The 19,549-nt window shown below is 62.7% G+C and overlaps 1 protein-coding gene across 2 annotated transcripts; it reads left to right on the top strand.

Annotated features, from left to right (window-relative positions):
- The first annotated feature begins 477 nt into the window (after positions 1-477).
- Positions 478-19,158, top strand: RGS19 (regulator of G protein signaling 19). Of its 2 annotated transcripts, none has more exons than XM_052785110.1 (6): positions 478-534; positions 12,650-12,792; positions 12,962-13,098; positions 15,482-15,556; positions 16,547-16,781; positions 17,410-19,158. In XM_052785110.1, the coding sequence occupies exons 3-6, from the start codon at positions 12,998-13,000 to the stop codon at positions 17,596-17,598; spliced, it is 600 nt and encodes a 199-aa protein (XP_052641070.1). In that variant the 5' UTR covers positions 478-534; positions 12,650-12,792; positions 12,962-12,997; the 3' UTR covers positions 17,599-19,158. The 2 variants fall into 2 exon arrangements, with proteins under 2 accessions (XP_052641070.1, XP_052641060.1); XM_052785100.1 differs by lacking the exon at positions 478-534 and adding an exon at positions 9,040-9,870.
- The last annotated feature ends 391 nt before the right edge of the window (positions 19,159-19,549 follow it).

The following is a 19,549-nucleotide window of genomic DNA, read 5'->3' as shown; positions in this document are numbered from 1 at the left end:
GTGCCAGTACTGGGTGCATGGTGCTGGTTCAGGGTGCCAGTACTGGATGCCAGTATTGGGTGGCTGGTGCTGGTGCGGCATGGCAGTACTGGGTGCATAGCGCTGGTACTGGGTGCCAGTACTGGGTGCATGGCGCTGGTGCAGGTTGCCAGTACCGGGTTACATGTTGCTGGTACTGGATGCCAGTATTGGGCGCAGGGTGCCAGCACTGGGTGCATGATTCCAGTGCCGGGTGCGTGCAGTAAGTACCGGTGCTGGGTGCCCATACTGGGTGCCGGTGCTGGGTGTGCGTGTGTGTGTGTGTGTGTGTTTTGACGTGAGGAAGTGCCAAAGCTGCAATTGCTTTAGGAAGTCAATCGCAGGGGCCGGGGGACGCGTGCGCAGTGCAGCCGCTCCTCTCCGCTCCGCTCCCGCTGCCTCTCCTTCTCCCTCCGGTGCCGAGCCCGGAGGCAGCGCAGAGGCGGCGGCCGCGGAGGGAGGGGGGGGGGGGCACCGGCGGCCGCGGACGGCGGCAGCAGCGCGGATGCCCGACCCGTGAGTACCCCGCGCCCCGGCCCGGGGCCGCCGCCGCCGCCCGTGGGATGCCACGGGGCGGGGCGGGTTGGCTGGAGGGGGGGGGGGACCACGACGACGGGGACACACGGGCCCATCGCCCCCTCCCTCACCCGGTACCCAACCCAGGCTGCCTCCCCGAGGGCTGCGGGGGGACCCCGCTTGCCCCGGGTGGACCCCGCTTTGCACGTTGTGTCGTGTGTGTGTGTGTGTCCCCTCTCCCCCCCCTTTGCACGCTCCCCTCTGCGTGTGCCCCCCGCCCCAGGCATCCTCCCTTTTACACGTTCCCCCCCCCACTCCCTCCCCTTCCCGGCCACGCACCGAGCACCGCGGAGCGCCGGGGTTGATGGCGAGGTCGGGCTGTGTGTGTGTCTGTCTGTCTGTCCGGCTGCTGCCTGTCACCGGCCCCATGTGCGAGGGCTGGGGGGGGTGTGGGGGGGTGGAGGGCAGCGGGATGCTCCGTGGGGACCCGCGGGGTTGGGGGGACCCCGAGCAGCGAGCAGGGAGGGGGCCCTCCCCGCCGCATCACCCCGGGGGAGGGCAGGGCTCCTGCGAGGAGAAGGAGGATGGAGGAGGAAGGAGGGGGGCACCCTCCAGCCGCAGGGCCGGCTGCACCGGGGTTTGCCCGGCCCGGGGGGGGAGCTTGCAGGGAGGATCTCCCCCCCTCCCCGGCCCAGGGCTGCCCCGGCCCTCCCTGCACCCACAGGTGGGTGCCAGGGTGGTGCTGGAGCATCCACGCACTGGCTCGGCCAAGCAGGCTCCCTCCCTGTGCAGCTCCCTGTGCCCCTGATGCAGAGGGGTGCCATGCCTCATCACGCAGAGCAGTAGCCGTCGGGAGCCCTGACCCGGCCGGCCGGGGCAGAGGGAAGCACCGAGGTTCGGGGAGGTTGGCTGAGGTCAGGGCGACGGCGGGCTCCGGTCCCCGACGGGTCCTCCAGCAGCGGCATGGCCAAAATGTTGGGCAGAGGGACTTGGCTGGATGGTGTCTGGGACGCGGCTTTCCCCCGTAGGGATGTGACATCCGACCGTCGCCCAACACGATCCCATCGTGTGGGCAGCGTCGTGGGATGCCGCGACTCGGCGTCGCGTCCCCGCGGCCGAGGGATGGAGAGGGCCAGGCGCGGCTGTCGGAGCTGCTCTGCGTGTGGATCACGGTGCGTCTCTGGGCACAGAGAGGTTCCCCCGGGAACCTCCCTCTCCCCGCCGCTTCGATGAGGCTGCTCTGGCGCAGATCCATGGCCTTATTTAAGAAACTAAACAAAAAGTGTTAAGTGAGTGGGAGGGATTTCCCTGCTGCGAGGGGAGTTCATTCCCCTCTGGATGCGTCTCCACCATCCCCGTCGATAGAGACGCTCGTCCTGTGTCATGCTGGATGAGCGGAGCTCGTGGCGTTTGCTGGCCTGGCGGGTATCTGTTTCTTTGGGAAAACGGGTCGCCCCAGTGGGCACATATTTCAGAATATCTCCCAAGGGAGAGCGCCACATCAGATTTCCCTACAAGGATTTTAGCTCCTCCGCGTCAGCCCTTCCCCACAAATGACTCAAGCCGCTAATCAAAATACAGTCGTGTTCTTCAGCAATTAAACAAACTCCACCTCATAAGATTATAGTGGAGAAGCAGGAATTTAGTGACACGAATATATCTCAATCAGGGTGCGGGTGCCCATTTTGGTATTGTTATTAAAAAAAAAATGAACTGAAGGCAGATAATCAGATAATGCAACTCAAACCCAGAGAGGGTAAGGGAGAAAAATACCTTGGCAGAGTAATTAATGCTGAGTCTGCCTGAGGTGCGGGAGCAGCACATCTCTGCCGCCTGCCAAAGTGCATCCTCTCCCGTCTTTGCTTATCTTTGGTTGTAGTCTCACTTTTAGGCTGAACTTGGGCTACAGCATCTTGAGTTTCAGCTGGGCTCGTGCAAAGGAGGTGGGTGAGCTCAGGGCTCAGGGCTCTTCCCTGCGAGCAACAGGTCCGGAGTGGCAAAGCGGCCGCTGCGCCGCTCCTCGACCTCTGCAGAGCATGAGCTCAACCTGCCGTGGCTTTTCCTCTTTTTTTTCCAAATTTTTATCCTCTGGATAAAATTATTTTGGAAAGTCAGCTCAAGAGGAGGTTAAGAGCCACGCTCGGTGCCGGCGCCGCTCCTTAGCCATCCCGCGGGGTGCCCTGCCTTTCCCTTCCAGCTCCTCCTGCTCCTCAGGCTGGTTTCTTGTACCAACCCCCTGGCCATGCCCGAGCACCCCAAAAGCAGAGCAGCCACGGCAGAGGGAGGCCGGCGGGCATCGCCGCCTTTGTGCCACTGTGCCACGCGCTCTCGGGGTTCGGTGCTTCGGGCTCTTGCCTGGAATAACAGCGGCTTCCGGGTGAGCCGGTGCCCACGGCCTTCGCCGAGACTTCCTATTACTCAGTTCCTTATTCGTCTCTGCACATCTCTCTATGCATTTCCATTACAAAAGCTTTTCAGAGCAGGGTGGATCTAAGCCAGTTGTTTATATACATTATTTCATAGCTACCTCTTAATTTGGGGGGAAGAAAAGGTACTGGACTTTAGCACTAGTTATTTTCATGCCCCAATGTGTTACAACATAGTTTTCACCCGTGGAGGGGACAGGGTGGGGGAAGAGCGTCCGATATCTTCTGTGGTGTAAGAGGGGAAGAAACTGAACTCGCTGGCTCACAAGGACTCCAGCAGCCCTGTCGCAGACTGGGAAGCTGCTCTGCGGTGGCCACCACCGCCCCTGCTCCAGCTGGCTCAGGGAATGGGCATCCAGCCCCACAAGCATCTCCCTTTTCATACCATCCTGCACCCAGCACTGCGTGAGCTTCCTCCAGCTCGTTTCCATCAGTACTGGGCTTGGCCAGCCCTTTTCTTTCCCCAGCTGCTCTGCCACAGCTTGCCCCACGCAGCACAGGGAGGGTGACCTGCAGAAAGTCCTGAATCCGTATTGCCGCGGCCATGCAACGGTAGCATTGAGCCGCAGCGTTGCTTGCGGCAAATAACTCCACTGGCCGGCTCTCCCCACCGCACCCACGGGTTTCGGGACACCCATAACTTTTTGCAGGGATTGGATGCCTTAAATCCAGCTGTGCATGGGCTGCAGGAGCTGCCGGCTCAGTGCCTTGCTGGGGGTGAGGCGTGGCCGTGCCAGTCCAAAAGTTGCGGGGTGAGTCCGTCCCCTGGCCGGGTGCTGCATGGGACCTGGGGATGCGGGAACGGGTGGCTTGGGAGTAAAACTATAGTGAAGGCAAAATCCTGGCTCTTGCTGGATCCAGAGCGCTGTGTAAAACAAAGCAGCAACCCCTGAGTTTTGATCGACCCTTCGCCCTTCTGCGAAAGCGCTCTCTGGGAGCACAGAGAATTATTTTATTTCTATTATTTTGGGCTGGAAATCCACTGGGTTCCTTCTTTGGCAGGGACTGGTGGCAGAGACCTCCCGCCTGTGACTTCCCCCCTCCCTGGCCACTGGGATGGGCACGGAGGGTGATGCTGCAGCCCACCCCATCGGCTCCTCCGGGTCCGTGGGACCTTGGCTGTCCCAGATGAGTTTACCGGGAGAGGTGGGAGCACTCTGCCACTCACCCGTCCCGCAAAACCTCCTGCTTTTGGCCGTTTTGTGGAAGCAGAGATTTAACCGGGGGGAGGGTGGAGCAGCAAGCAACAACAAAGTCCTTTGGGGTTCAGCTTTAACATTCATCTTAGACATGGAAAAAAGGGGGTTTCCTGACAGCAGGAAAATGCATGGTAGAGTTTTATAACAAGCTGCCCTTCCAGTTCTCTAACCGCTTGGGAAACAGCCTCAGTTGACCTTTTGAGGGCTCTTTGCTCAGACTGTGAAGATCCGCTGGGTTTGGGGGCCCAGCTTTGCCACGCTCCAGACTTGCTTGTCAGCACTTGCCCGCTCCGGAGGCAGAAAGGCCACGGAGGCTCCGGGACAGCAACGGGCACAGGGAGAGCGGAGCCCCCAACATCCCCATGCATGGCCGTGTCTCTGGGTGCAGGGAACAGGCTGTGGGTGCACTGGCAGCCTGCTCCGGGAGCTGGATTTACTGCTCGTTCAGTATTGAGGGGGTCAGGGAGCCAGCAAAAGGGTTTGGGGTTAAGGGTTTGGGTTTTCCAATTGCTCCCCCTCCTGCAGGCATGAACCCACCCAGGGTTAACTTAAGTAGTTTCCTCTGACAGAAGGCAAATGCCCAAGCAGCGTTTCAGTGCAAAGGGCAGGAGAAGAGCAAACAGGTACATATTGGCATTAGCGGGCAGGAACCCCGGAAAAGGAAGGGAGATCTTCAAGCTAGCCTTGGAAAACAAGAAAAAACAAGGAAAGATGCTGCCTGCAAGCCTGGTGTGGGTTTCACCACGAGGAGAGAGCTCGCAAAGGGGATTTAGAGCCAGGGAAACGTATTGCCGTGACAGTGGTGGCAGGCAAGCTCCTGTGTCCTCCGATGGTGCAGCCGAGCCCTGCAGCATCCCGGGGGCTCGGCAAAGGGCATCACCGCAGCCTGTCACATCGGGGTTCTCGCTGAGATCCCCAGCGAGGCCCACGACCACGATCTGAGCCCAGAATGCCTGTGATGGGCATCCATCCATGGCCAGGCTCCTGCCGCCCCGGCCATCTCCCACAGCCCTGTCTGGGCAGCAGCGTGCCCGGCCGGAGCGGGATGGAGCGGGATGCAGCGGCTGTGGCTGACTGGCACTGTCCTGGGGCTGGGGGCCACCTCTGTGGCACAGGGGCCACGCAGGGTGACAGCGTTTCCTTCCTCCCCCCGCTGCCAGCTCCTCTCCAGGGATGGCTGAGCCAAACCCCACCGTCTTTCTTCCCCTTTGGTCGGGTTTTAAATAACCAGCACGGCCGGTCTCCGAGGACACGAGTTGCTCGCAGAGCTCTCTGTTGCTTGTCATGGCTGGGGCAGGGCAGAGCATCACTGCTGCCCCGGCGCCCGTGAGGCTGCGGTGACAGCACAGGGATCACCTATGTCCCTTGGGATGCTCCGGAGCTGGGAAAGGGCGTTGTGTCACCAAATCCCCCTTGCCCTGGGTATTTGCCTGCAGGACAATCTCCTGGGGAACTCCTTCTGCAGTGTGTCACTGTCTTAACATAGGACCAAAGTCTGATGTGGGAGGAAGTTTTCTTACTGGTACAAGCAACAGCTCACCTCTGCAAGCTCTGGTCCAGGGACCCGTGGTGGCACTGGGTCTGAAGCCGGGGGGACATCCCAGCCCTGGGCGCTCACCAGCGAGATGTGACATCTGCCTGAAGCCAGACCTCGAAAAACATCTGTCAGGACTGGCAGCGTGCAGGCAGTGGGGCCCACAGCTGCCCGGGTGAATAAAAAGCTGTGGGCAAATATCCCCAGGGTGCAGCATTTGGGGGTGGTCCCCCTTGTCCCCAGCCATCGTGCTGGTGTAACCCCAGCCCGGCCGGTCCCACCGCTGGTTGAGCCGGCTGCCAGGCTCAGCCCTGCCCTGACCACATCAATGCCACGCGGGGCCACGTTTTGGGCAGGGAGCGTGGCTGGAGAGCAGGGCCAGACCTGTCCTCGGCGCAGCTGGACCCACCTCCCGCCTGCGCCGGTGCAGGCTCCCAAATCTCCTCCCTGTGCCCGGCTGGCGGTTCCCGTGCTGGTGCGGGTCTCCGGATGCAGCCGGCGGGGTTTGGTCTCGTGCCGAGGCTGGGGAGAAAAATCGCCCGTCAGCCACGTCGGGGAGCGCTCGGAGCCGCGGTAAGCGACCCCTTTGATCCAGCATTTCCCTGTGATGCAGGGTCCCTCCTTTTCATCCCATTCCTGGCTTGATTCTCTGTCTGGTTCCTCATTTCCTCAGAAAGGGCAATTCCTCGGATCCTCCTAGCATCCCTATCCCCCAAATTACCACTAATGCCCCCTCCTCTGCCCCCCGTGGTCCCTGGGGGGACTCGGTGCTGCCTGCACTGGCATGTGCTGGGATGGGGATGAGCGGGTCCTGTGCTGGAAGCACCCCGTGGACAAGGAGCACCCTGCCACCCACCCGGCTCAGCTCTTACCCTGGCCATGCTGATGCCCTATCCCTCCTTTTCCTCTTCCCTTCCGTCAGCCGCTGGGCTCCGTCCGTGTGGTGTAGCCCCTGCTGAGTATCGATTACCGTGATCTTTCTTGTCCTTTCACATAGATCATTACCAAACGCCTTAAAAACGCCGCGATACCTCTACTAATAGAAACATAATTGTCAGTGCTTGCCTTATTAAATCCCCCGGCTGATTGTCGTGGGTGCTATTTTTACGCTATGAAACTATTAACTCCATTTCAGTGCAAGAGCCGGGGCCGGAGGGGCGGGTGCCGGCAATGCTGCACCCATCGTGCCACCCAGCAGCCTGCGGTGGCCGTCTCGGCCGCGGTGGCCGTGCCAGGACAGAGCCGCAGGTCCGCTCACCTCTTTCCAGCAGGTGCTGGAGAGGTTCATGTGGTCCTTTCGGGAAGGCTCGTGGTGGGATTTGGCTCGGAGGATGCTCGGTGCAGAAATAGACCCCGGCTACAGTCGAGGAGAGGGGCAGGGAGCAGAGGATACGGCTGGTCCGGAGAAGGACCCCGGCATCACCCTCATACTGGCAGGAGAGGTGCCCACGGGGCTGTCGGCCCTCACGGTGTGAAGGACCGGGGAGATGTTGGGACACGCTGTGGTATCTCCTGGTTCCCATCGCCAGGACCTGCTTTTCCAGTCTCGAGGGATGGCAGAAAAATCACGGCCGGGCAAAGGAACTCCCCCAAAGGCATCCGCTCACCGCCGCCTCCGCCACGTGCGCGGGCACATCTGCTGGCGTTATCAGCAACACGCGCTCGGCGGGGACGTGGCCATGTGAGCATCGCCACCCCCTCGTCCTGGCACGACCCGGGGATCCCGACCCGGCCGGTGCCCGGGACCGCTGGCACCTCGATGCCGGTAGTATCGGGGTTAGCCCAACCCTGTCCTCGCAGAGTCGGGAGGCTTGAGCCTCGCCTCTTTAGTCTTTTTTTAATAGATTGCTAAAGCGGGGTGGAGAGGGGGGGGAAAGCTGGGTCTAAAAATAGCTCCCAAAACTTCCTGTGCCGCTGGCAGGTGGCTGGGGCAGGCTGCGGGGGCGGCCGGCAGCTGTGGGGCTCGGTGACGGTGCCTGCCCATGGGGTAACCCTGGCAGAGGGGGGCCCGCGGGGTGCCGGCCCCCCCATCACCTCCCCGGGCCGCCCGCGGGGCTGGCTCGTGTCTGGTTGCGCTCAGTGGCCGGTTTCAGCCAAATTTGGCAGAGGTCGGAGGTGCTGGGTCCCTCCCGGGAGAAAGGCAGGGAGGAGGCGGGGAAGCTGCAGGCTGGGCTGAACCCTTATTAGACACTAGAGAATCCAGCAGCAGGTAGCCGGGGCAGCCAAGATCTGCTCGTACTGATCCAGCATGGCCGGTCTCGCAGGCGACGGGTGTTTTCCAGCTCCTCCGAGGCACGGAGAGGGGCCCGATCCGGTGCTGCTCCCCACCAAGGCATCGCTGGTGTGTAGCGGGGGGGCTCAGCCGTGCCGGCAGCTTGGCCGGGGATGGTGTCTTCGCCGGCACCGGGGGGATTTGTGCATCGCCCCCGGCTGAGCAATCCCCGCGGGGGTCTGTGATGAGCAGCAAAGCTGCCCTCCAGGTTTTGACCCATAAAATACGAAGGGAAGGTCTCTCCTGGGGTGGAGAGCTCATACCGTGACTGGAGGTGGCCAGAGAATAAAAATATCCTCCGTGTCGGTGGGTGCCCCACGGCCAGCGAGCTGGGGGTGCTGGGGGGTCCTCCGTGGGAGCGTGGCTGCATCCTGGCAGCCTCCAGCTCTCGGAGCTGGCCCTGCCCGGCAGCGGCAAAGAGAATCCTGGAAAACCATCTGGAAAATAAATGAGGTTCAGGTGACTAGAGAAACAGAGCCCCACTGAGCGCCCGTGAGGACAGCAGCGATGGCGGGGTGGGTGTTGGCAGAAAAAGGAGCTGCCGAAGCGGAGGGTGATTTTTGGGTGATGGGGGGGTTTCCATCTGGACGGGGTGGAGTTGAGGACGGCGGCGGTGTGACCGCGTTGGTTTTTGGGTGCCGGGGTACGCGCTGTTGGAAAGAGAGGAGATAACAGCTCGGCATCCCCCGGGAAGGCGAGGGAAGCGGCTGCGCCGAGTGAGATGCTGGGCCGGGCTGATAACGGGCACGTGCCACAACCGGGCGCCTGGCCCAGCCCCGCGGCCCCATGGGAGCACGCAGGGGGTGTCAGCATCCCCCCCTCCCTCTTTTTCCCCTTTTCTCCCCTTTTCCACCTGCGGCGAGCCCGTGCGAGCGAGGGGCAGCCGCTGGCAGAGACCACAAACCAGTTTCGGTCGCTGGTGTGGTGCCAGGGCCGGAGCCCCCCTCTGCCCGCAGCGGTGCCGAGGGCACATTAAATCAAGGAAACAGAGGTTGGTCGTCTGATTTCTCTCTCTCTCTCTCTCTTTTTTTTTTTCTCAAGAAGAAAAAAACCGACCAACTTTGTTTGTGAGTCACTCTTGGCCGAGGGAGCCGGTGCTTCGCTCTGCACGGCAGGCAGACTGGCACATCCCTGCATGGCAGGGACGATGCTGCCGGGAGGCACCGCGGGAGGCTCTGACTCAGCCCACCCTCGGCCACCGGCCCCCTTCCCTCATTGCCCACCTCGCTGCCGAGCCGGCATCCTCACCCCACGGGCAGCACCGGAGCCCCAGGGACGCCTGGGGCACGGTGTGGTGGAAAGCACCCTCGCTTCCAAGCAGCTTCAGCTGGGTACCAGGAACCGGCCCGTGCCCACCCTGGGGACGTATCCTGCCCGTCAGTCCTCGGCAAAGCCGATTCCTTGGCCGTGGGGTTGTTCCAGTGCCGGCGTGCCCGGGCTATCTCCGAGATGCCTGGCTGCAGCTGGCATGGGGGGGTCAGTGCCAGTCCTGGTCGGGGAGCCCCAGCTCAGCTGCCCTCGTGCCTGCGGCAGCCGCTGGATCCGGCCGAGGGGTGGGAATCGGGAGGATGACCTGGCTCAGCCACCGGCGGGACTCGCTCTGTCCCGCTCCTGCCCCGTCGGGGCGGCTGGCCCCGCGGTGGAGCAGCGAGGAGAGCAGCCGGGCCCTGCCGGGGCTTTCCCAAAAAAGGTCTGAACTCTTCGGTTGAGTTTGCCACTTCCCTTACCACTCCCTTTCCTGTGAGAGGATGTGTTCGGCCGCTTTTCTTTTCTCTTTCTCTCTTCTTTTCTCTCCCATCTCCCTGCCCTCAGACCCGGCGGTTCCGGCGATGCCGCGCACCCCCTGAGCCGGCCGGGGTCACCCTGGCTGGCACCCACCGCCGCAGCGCGATGGCCAGGCTGCAGGTACGGACACACCGCTGCTGGGTCCCCCCCGGGTCCTCCCAGCAGCCACGGCACGGGGTCGGGTGGGCACGCCGGGGCCTCGGCGCAGGCTGCGCCGGGGGTGGGCACTGGTTTGTGCCCTGCTTTGCAGAGGCGGGGGTGGCCGGAGGGGGATGCCACGGCGCTCAGGGCATCGTCCCCGGCCGGGGCACTGGGGGCAAGTTGGGTGCATGGAGCGGTGTCATTCCCGTGGCCAGTATTTAGCATCGCCTTGGGTTTTGCCCATGTGGGCACCCCGATGCCACGGCTCCCACCGCAGCTGGCACGGGGCTGTTTTGGTGACTGCTTTGGCTGGGGTTAAGCCGGGCACAGGGCGCTTCGCGCGCGGCTGCGTGGGATCGAGCTGACCCAGCGCCCCAGCACAAGGAGCAGCCAGGTGGAAGGGGAGGTTTCCCTTCGAAAGTCATTTTAGGGAGCACTCATCTTGTCCGGTTGCGTGGGGGGTCCCCCCTCTCCCGTTTGGGGAGAGGACGGGGCGGTGCCAGGCTCGGCAGGGACGTCACGGCCGCGTGAGCTGGCGCGGTCCCGGGGAAGCCCAGCACATGGGGACTCCCAGCCCGGGTGCCGCAGGCACCAGGCGATGATGGCAAAAGCTCCTGGGGGGCTCCCGGAGCTCCCAGGGTTGGGGCGAGGGCAACTTTTGGGGCGTTTCTTCTCTCCGCTGGGGAAACGTCCCCTTTTTGTCATCCTTCCTCTTTTCACAGCCTCACGCGCGCGCCCTCGCCTTCTCTCCGGCGCTCATAGGCTTCCACCGACCGCCGGCACTTCCTTATCCGCCAGCCCCGGCGCAGACGGAAACGGCCCCGCGGCACGCGGCCCCCCCGCCAGCGCGGTGGGCTGGGGGGCTACGGGGGTGTTTAGGGGTGCATGGGGCTGGGAAACCGGCCCTGCAAATCCAGAGCGCGATGGCATCGCCCTTCAGCGCCAATCCGGAGCGCGCCGGCGTTGCCTTTCGGTGCCGTGAGCCGGGGGGGGGGCCTTCGCAGCCCCACGCCTCCCTTCTCTTCCCCGGCCCCCTTGGCGCAGCCCACGCAGCTGAGGTGGGTGCCACAGCACCCGGGATGAGCAGCGAGCCGATCCTGCATCTGGCCGGGTGCTGAGAGCACCCCATGGACATGGGGAGGGGATGCTCCTTGCTGGGGGATGCCGCTCCATCCCACGGCCTCTCCGGGGTGTTTTGGCTCAGCCGCTTGCGGGTCTGCTCTGGCCAAGGTGGAGCGCCAGCTGCAGAAGCAAAATGCCTGGAAGTCCCCCTGGAGCAATGCCACGCACTGTCCCCATGTCCCTGTCCCTCGCCCGCTCGACATCCCAGGGCCATGGCAGAGCCAGGGCTGCCTTTGCTTTGGGGTGGGCTGGGAGGAAGCAGGGTTTTCCCAGCCTTCGGGTTTTCCTCGTGCTTGCCCCGTTTCCCACAACCTCGTCACCGGTTGCTGTAATTAGTGCTGTGGCCCCGCTGGGAGCCGTGCCCTGAGCCTGGCTACCCCCGCACCACTGTGGGGCTGCAGCCCCCCCAGCAGCACTGGGCACCGTGGGGTGAGCGGGCTCGGAAGCGGGATGTCACCCTGGGTGGGCAGGGAGAAGAGCGGGTGCCGGGAGGAGAAGATGGTCGGGCCAGGGAAAGCAAAGGAAAAGGAAAAAAGTGGGGGGTTAAATGGACCTGAGGGCAGCGCGGTGCGAGAGGGAGCTGAGCCTGCTGCCAAGCCGGGTGACAAGGTCACAGCTGTCCTGCCAGCACTGGGAGCTATAAATAGGGACAATTGGGAGCGAAACACAGACTCTCTCCTTTTTCGTTCCTGCGGGAGCGATGGGAGCCGGCGGGAGGGTTTGCAAGGGCCCAGGCGAGGAGCTGATGGGAAGCGCTGCCAGGTGATGGCGATGCTGGGGAATTGATGAGACCTGGGGCAGCTCGAGACAGGGATGCTGGGGTCGAGGCGGCCGGGGGCTCTCCCTGCCCGCTGCCCCCCTCTCCCGTTCCTTCCTTCTGGCAGAAGAAGGACCATGATTGCTGCCCACCACCCTCAGAGGGGCACAGGGAGGCAGAGCCGGCTGTGACCGCATCCTTACCACCACCTGCATGGAGGTGGGTGCTCAGCACCCAGCACCGCTTCTGCCCAGGAGCATCCCTGCTCCAGGCTGGGCCGGCAGTGCAGGCAGGCAGGGACAGGCAGGCCTGCGGGCACAGGGGAATTATTCTGCAGCAACGGTGCAGAGCGCCGGACTTGGCCAACGCTTGGCATGGGGCGAGTTTTGGTTTAGTGCTGGGAGCTGTGAAAACTACCCCCCCCCGCCCCACACACACACCCCGTTTCCTTCCACTCACATGATGCCGTGGAGCGGGTCTGACTTCCCCATCCCAGCTCTGAACACACCAGGGGGGGTCCGGCTTCGCTTCCCCACGGCACGGGGTACGGCCGGGGGTGCACGAGGCCGGCACTGACCCCCACAACCTGCCCGGCCCCGCTGGTGTCTGTGGGGCTCGGTAGCACTGCCAAAGCGTGGGAAGGGGGGGTCCTGGGCGAAGCGTGGGGCTGGCAGAGCCTCTGCAGCCGTGTTTCCCCTCCTCCTTTCCTTCTCACTTCCTATTCTTGCACGCTTTTCTGTCTGCCTGCCATGCCACAGCTTGCCACCTGCAAAAGGGCTTTCCCCAGCATGGAGCAGCCCCCTCCCCGAGCCGCTCAAAGCCGGGGGGGGGGTCCCTCTGCGAAGGTAACATGAGTACCGCTCCTCTCCCTCCCCGCAGGCTCCGTCCAGGAGGCGGCAGGGACATTAGCCGGGGGGTCTTGGCGGCACGGCTCACCCGTGGACTGGGAGGAGCGGAGAGCAGCAGAAGAGCCCCCGAAGCACGACCCAACCCCGTCCACCGTGTATGAGGCTGGGACGCAGGTGAGGTGATGACCAGCTCGAGGCTGGCCGGTGGCCGGGATGGCAAATGGGAGCCAAAACTAAATCCCAGCGAGTCACTGCACGGGGGGTCCCTCGTTTCCCTGGGGCTGCTTGCGTGTGGTGGGAGATAATCGTTCGCTCACCCGCTCCCTGCCCTCCTGCCTTTCAGTACGCAGGACCCGCGTCCGCAGAGACACCCCTTCCGATGTCCCGGCATGAGACTTCTCCGACAACGGTGCAACCCGCCAGCAACCACCGCCCCAACGCCTGCTGCTTCTGCTGGTGCTGCTGCTGCAGTTGCTCGTGGTACGTCCCACCACCCGCCCCGGCCCGAGGGTCCCGCAGGGCGGCGAGCATCACCCGCCCAATATCGTCGTTTCATATTCAAGGGTCCCATAAGCAGGGGAGACGCGATGGTCGCCCGCGTGTTGCTGGGTCGCTCCGTGCTTTGTGCGGCACCAAGCACTTGGATACGGCTGCTGCCAGAGCAGGCAGATGGGGTTCCCGAGGGAGATGGGGTCCCGCAGCAGCCCCCACCCCTGGGTGCTCTGCAGCCCTTTGGTGCAGCTCGCGGTGCCCGCCAGGCAGTGGGTGCGGGAGGGCGGCTGGGATGGAGCCAGTCCCGCTCACCGAGCCGAGCCTCCGGGCCGCTTGTGTGCTTGGGTTGGGAATTGAGAGCGAATTGGGTGCTGTGGTTAGAAAAGGTGTAAATGGTGTTTTGGAGCAGATGGGCATCGGTGGTGCTGCGGCGTGTTGCTCTCCCCCTGACGCGGAGCCTGGTGAGCCCGAGCCTCGCCTCGCTGCACCGTGACTCCTGCCCGTCGGCCAAATCTTTTAAAATATATAGAGCAGAAAGCAGCACCGGGAACCCCTCTCTTAGCGCTTAGCCGAGCTGCCCAACCTCTGCCTCCCCAGCCCACCCTCCCAGGGCACCCGGCTGTGCCCGGGCAGGGTGACGAGGCTGGGCAGCAGGACCCCTGGGTGCAGCACTGTGCAGACAGGATTTTGCTGCCTGTTTCAGGCAGGTCAGGTCAGGAGGAGAGCTAGGTTTCCTTGCCCAGCATCACGCTGCCTTCTCGCAGCTGCAGTGTGCTGCCCGAGGTGGACCCCCCCTCGTCCGTGGGAGCCCTCCTGTGTAGCTCTGCCTCAGAGCAGCAGAGTCCGGCCCTGGCCTCCCAGTGCTGCCCAAAGCCAAGGACATAAGCAGCTGCTTGCCTGCAGCTGCATCTTCCATCCTCTCCGAGGATCCCCAGCTCCTTACTCTCAGATAGCCCAGATTTTGGAGAGCCCGTCTGCTCTTCTCCATCCTCAGCGTCGGCCCTTTCTGAGATGATTGCTGACGGCTTCGGGCTTTGCAGCAGCTTTGGGCTTTACAGCCACCGACAGTGCTGAGCTTGGGGGAGCAACAAGCCCTGGAGCTGAGCTCCGTGCAAACACGCGATACATCCCCAGCACCGATATCAGCCCCGTGCAAACCCATGGCGCATCCCCAGCACTGATGCATCGGCCCCGTGCAAACCCCCGCTGCGTTCTTGGGGCCCCATCTCGCCTGATTCTGTCTCTTTTTCTTGCATTTGCAAGGCAGCGAGGGTGGCGATCGGCTCCCCTCCCAGCCTGCCCTGAACATCTTCCTCCCAGGCACTGCCCAGGGCTTGGTGGCATTCGGTTGTGGGCAGGGTGACCCTTCCCTGTGTCCCTCCTCCATCTCTGCAAGAGGCCATGAGCATAGACAGGGCAGAAATCCCTCCCATATCCCGCTCCCGGAGCAAGCAGTGGCCGGTGCCAACCATTTTGGGGCTCAAGCGTGCCAGGCAGCGAGCGCCGGGGCTGGCGTGGGCAGGGACGTGCCTGCAGCTTTTGCCCACCACAGCCGCCCGTGCTGCCGGGGGAGAAGTTTGCACATTTAATCTTGTGCGAGCGGCGAGGGACGGTGTCGCAAGCAGGAAGCGCTGCGGTCAGTGCTGGGCACCGAAATTCGAGGGAAGTTGGCTGGAGGCCGCTCTCCCCTTGCACCACCGGCACCCCTGGGGGTGAAGGATGGGGGGACACACAGGGGATGCCGGCACCCCCAAGCCCTGGCACCTCCATCCCACGCTCGGCCTCTGGGCTGGACCGGTGCTGGGTTGTCCCGGGGGGTGCAGGGTCCGGCGCTTCGCTTTTCTCCATCTATCCCAGCCACCGGCTTCCTTGGCGAGCTGGGGCCATCACCGGCTGGAGACCGGGATAACCAGGCACGGGATCTGAGCAGACCGTGGCGCTGAGCCCCGACGGCTGCAGTCCTGGGCTCCGCAGCCGCCCCCATTTATTTATTTATTGGTGTTTATTCGTGGCGGTTCATGACAGCTTTGCCGTGGGCCGAGCCGGCACTGACCTCTGCCGGCTACTGCCACCCGGCCGCTCCGGCTTGGTCCTGGCACACGTCCCGGTGGAGCGGGTCCAGGGCCACGGCAGTGCCCGAGCGCAGGAAAGCCCCTTGCACGATGATGGCAAAAATTGCACAAGGGAGCCGGGGTGCTGCCAGCACAGCGGGTGCCAGGGCGGGCAGGGTGCTGGGGAGGATCTTGGCGGGGCGGGGGGGTGGTGCTGGTGCCCACGGAGGAGATTCGGTGGCCAGGGCCAGTTGGGGGGTCAAGGTGGGGGTCTGGGTGCATCCCCAACGCCCCTGACTACCTTTCCATCTCCCCGTTAGGAACGAGGACCGGGAGCGAGCATGGAGGGCGTCCCGGGAGACCAAACTGGAGACCATCCCAAACTGTGAAGCATGGTGAGCGCAGGGGCAGTGCCGGGGGGGGGCAGGTGGGGGGGGGACACCAGCATTGCACAGCACAGCATGTCACGGTCCCCGCTGCCACTCTCCGTGGCACCCAGCCCGACATCCTGCCTGCTGGTGCACACACGGGGAGCGGGAGCGGGGCACCAGGACTTGGGGGTTCCCGGTGCCACTTCCAGCAGCATGTCCCTGGTTCCCACGGAGAAACGGGGAGCCCGGGAGCCACGGGCTGCAGCACTCTGCAATTCTGGCCCTCGGACCCCTTGCAAAGGGAAACTGAGGCACGCAAGGACCTCAGCAGCTTTCAGGCTGTGTCCCAAGGGCAGAGCCTCGTCCTGCAAGCACCCTGCTCTGGGGATGCCCTGTACTGAGCACCCACTCCCTGGGGGATGGGTATGACCCCCCCCCCCCCCCAGCCCAGCTGTGGGTGGTCTTTGCAGTGCCTGGCACAGCAGGGTTAGGGGGTCAGACATGCTAATTAGCCACTGATAATGATTGCTCCTGCCCTGCTTTAGCAGGTGGTGACTATTTGCAGGTAATGGCTATTTGCTGGGGAGCAGCCTCCCTCCCTCCCCCAGCTGTGAGGGATGATGAACCAAGGTCAGTCTCTCTCGGGTCGGCTCAGAGCTGCTGCTCTGCAAGGGAAGGGCTTTTGCTCCTTTCTGGGTTTGTCCAAAGCCGGCACCAAAATACGCCTCAGTTTGGGAAATTCAGCTGAAACCAAACCCACGCTCCAGCCTGGCCAAGCGGAGCCGGGACAGATGCCGTGAGCGAACTCCCAAAGCCTCCGTAATAACCGGAGCCTGAGCAGGAATGGCCTCGGCATGAGCACCAGGGATGCGTTCGGGCACAGTCCCTCTGGGATGGGACCAGGGATGAGCACGGCCGAGCGGCTCGGGGAGGGATGACGCAGCGGGGAGCCCGCAGCCCCCCCGGGGCTGACCGTAACGCAGTTCCTTTGCCTTCTCCACCGGGATCCGGCAGCGTCAAACCCACTCCGGAGGAGGTGCGGGGCTGGGCACAGTCCTTCGACAAGCTGATGAAGAGCCCGGCGGGTCGCAATGTCTTTCGGGAGTTCTTGCGGACTGAGTACAGCGAGGAGAACATGCTCTTCTGGCTAGCGTGCGAGGAGCTCAAAAACGAGTGCAACAAGCACACCATCGACGAGAAGGCCAGGATGATCTACGAGGACTACATCTCCATCCTCTCGCCCAAGGAGGTATGGGGCAGAAAGCCTGGGGGGTGGCTCAGGCTAAAATGGGGGGTGGGGGGGAAATGTTTTTTTAGGGAGGCAGCTCTGTCCCAGCTGCAGCCCTGCAGCAATTTGGGGATGGGGTGGGTATTTGAGGATGGGGTGGGTGGTTGGGGGTGAGTTTGGCAGGGTAACGGGTTTGCTTCATGCTTGTGGACGGTGGAGGGGAGGCCATCCCCAGCCCCCCCAAAACCACCCTGGGAAGTGGCCGGCAGCAGGACCACGGGCCGGGTTGTGCTGTGGGGCCAAAACCTCACGAGGGCACCAGCGGGCCGAGGAGATGCTGCATCCCAGCTCAGCGCATCCCCCCAAAGTGGGGGCACCCAGGGGGGGAGCACCCCATCGCACCTCCCTCTGCCCAGCAAGGGGAAACAGGGAGGACCCGGAGACCTCTCCGCAGCTCTCTCCAAAACACCCTGGCTCCGGTGCACATATACTCCGGGGTGGAACACGCTGTGGTCTCCCCGCATCTGGCCACAGTGCCGTGTTGATACCCAATTTCCCGTGAGAGCCTGCGCAGGGGTGGGTGCTGGGACTGGGGTTTTCTCGTGGGGGATCCCTCAACCCCCCCCCCATTTCTCTCCCTGCCACCCAGGTGAGCCTGGACTCGCGGGTGCGGGAGGTCATCAACCGCAAGATGCAGGAGCCGTCCTCGCACACCTTCGACGATGCGCAGCTCCAGATCTACACGCTCATGCACAGAGACTCCTACCCTCGCTTCCTGAACTCTGCCATATACAAATCGCTGCTCCAGAGCGTCTCCCGCTCCTCCTCGGAGTCCTAAGGGCGCCCGCCGGCCACGGGGACGTCGGTGGGGACGCGGTGGCTGGCGTGGGGGGGGGAGCTCGGTGCCTCCTTCCCTCCGTCGCCCTCCCTGCCAGCCCCCTCCCCAAGTTTTTAGCTTTTTACCTATGAACCGTCACCCCGGTTTCTGGGCCGTTCTCCAGGACTGTCCCCGGGGCTGATGCCGCTGCGGCAGCACAGCCCAGGCCGGCTCGTACTACTGAACCCCTGCCCCGTCCCCGCCGCTGGCCGGAGCGAGCCGGGGAAGCTCGCGGGAGCGCGCAGAAGAGCGCCTGGGGCCTGGCTCCCCCTCCCTGGCTCCACCCGCACCCCGTTTTGAAGAGGTCACTTTATCCCCTCTCCACCACACCTGGGGACACAGCATGTCCCCGTTTCCCACCTGAGACCCAGTTGGGGACTGGGTTGGGGGTTTTTTGGGGGTGGGGGGGAGGTCAATTGTTGTTGTTTTTTTTTTTTATTTTAAATGCTTCTTTTGTTGGCTTTTATTGGGGGACTCGAGGGGTGGGAGGGGGGGTTTGGCAAGCGTCTCTGTACATATAAAAACTTGTCAGGTTTACATCACTCCTCCGTCTGTTTGAAGCGGCCGACGGCATGGGGAGCAGTGCTGCAGCCCGGCTGGATGGAGCAGAGGGCAGGCAGCACCCTGGGGCCATGGCCCCCCATCTCCAAAGCTGTCCAAGGGCCTCTGGAGGGGCCAGAAGGGACCATGGGACCACGACGATGTGCTCGGAGGGTGGGCAGAGGCTGCCCTACAGCCGCCCCCTCCACCAGTCCCCATTGCACACATCAGCACCGGTCCAGAACCGGGACACCACATGCTTGTCACCCCAAACCCAGAGCGTCCTGCACCCTCAGTTCATGGACCTCAGGGAAGGGGAAAACACGCTCGCAGGCCATGTAGGTGTTGTTTACCTTCCCGCAGAAACCCGCAGGCACCAGGACCCCCAAAAGCAAAGGCTCCTGGCTGGCCCATGCCTGCCCCGCCAGTGGGGAGAATCCCGAGGGTCTGCCCTGGTCCCTCAGGAGCAGTTTGGCACCGAGCAGCAGGCAGGCAGGGCTCCATGTGTGATGGGAAATGTCACAGGGACGATCTAAAATATCTATGTGATTTTTGTATGGCGTGAGGAATGGTTTACTGAAGCCCCAGCACCCAGAATTAAAACATTTCCGCCGGCAGCCCCTGCCCTCCACAATGAAATGAAGCCAACACCGGGGTCCTGCCACCCAGCTTGGCCACGCACCGGCTCAGCCCTGCTGCAGAAGACCAATGCTAGTCTTTGCCTTTCCTGACCCAGAGCAGCCTGTGGTTTCCTATTTATCTACCCCTTCCTCCCTTCTTCTCTCTTCATCCCTTTCAAAGAAAAAAGAAAGGGCACTCATTCTTTTTATTGAAGATATTTTTTAAACAAACAAACCAAAAAATTCACTTGGCTTTTTTGTTTCCTTCCTTCCTAGTGGCATGACTACGTGGAAATTCATGTCAGTAAAGTTAGCGTTGTTTGCCAAGCTGGAAATACAATTCAAGAAAATGTATTTTTGAGAGAGACCAGAGATAGCTCATTTGTTCAGGAATGTCGGTATTGTTATTATTTGGTTGTTATTGGCAGGTTTTCCCCTGCAAGTGCCAAGCCTGCACAGCTACAGCCCCACAGCATCCCCACCCTGTGCTGGGGAGGTTTTAGTTTTGGGTGCTTGGTTTGTTCTGTGTGTAAAGGAAATATCTTGAGGGTGGGAGGTTGAACATCCCTGAAGCCATTCTGGAGTGCAGCAGGGGTGTCAGAGCCTCTGCACACCATGGAGGTCTCAGTCCAGGGAAGACCCCGCTGCCCCCAGATAATCTAGTTTGTCTCTTGCTCCCAATCCTAGCATTAAACACCCTGTAAGCAAATCTTTACTTCTGAGACACCTCTTTATCCAGTGGCCTTCCCCTC

Source organism: Harpia harpyja, chromosome 1 (assembly GCF_026419915.1).
Source record: "Harpia harpyja isolate bHarHar1 chromosome 1, bHarHar1 primary haplotype, whole genome shotgun sequence".
Taxonomy (NCBI): Eukaryota; Metazoa; Chordata; class Aves; order Accipitriformes; family Accipitridae; genus Harpia; species Harpia harpyja.
Note: the sequence above shows the minus strand (reverse complement) of the source record. Positions and strands in the feature narration are given on the sequence as shown.

What these genes read in the sequence shown, in the direction of transcription:
- RGS19 (XM_052785110.1), top strand. Translation starts at nt 12,998, where the DNA reads ATGTCCCGGCATGAGACTTCTCCGACAACGGTGCAACCCGCCAGCAAC. An exon ending in ATCCCAAACTGTGAAGCATG is followed by an intron (nt 15,557 to 16,546) that starts GTGAGCGCAGGG and finishes GGGATCCGGCAG; the next exon opens with CGTCAAACCCACTCCGGAGG. An exon ending in CCATCCTCTCGCCCAAGGAG is followed by an intron (nt 16,782 to 17,409) that starts GTATGGGGCAGA and finishes CCTGCCACCCAG; the next exon opens with GTGAGCCTGGACTCGCGGGT.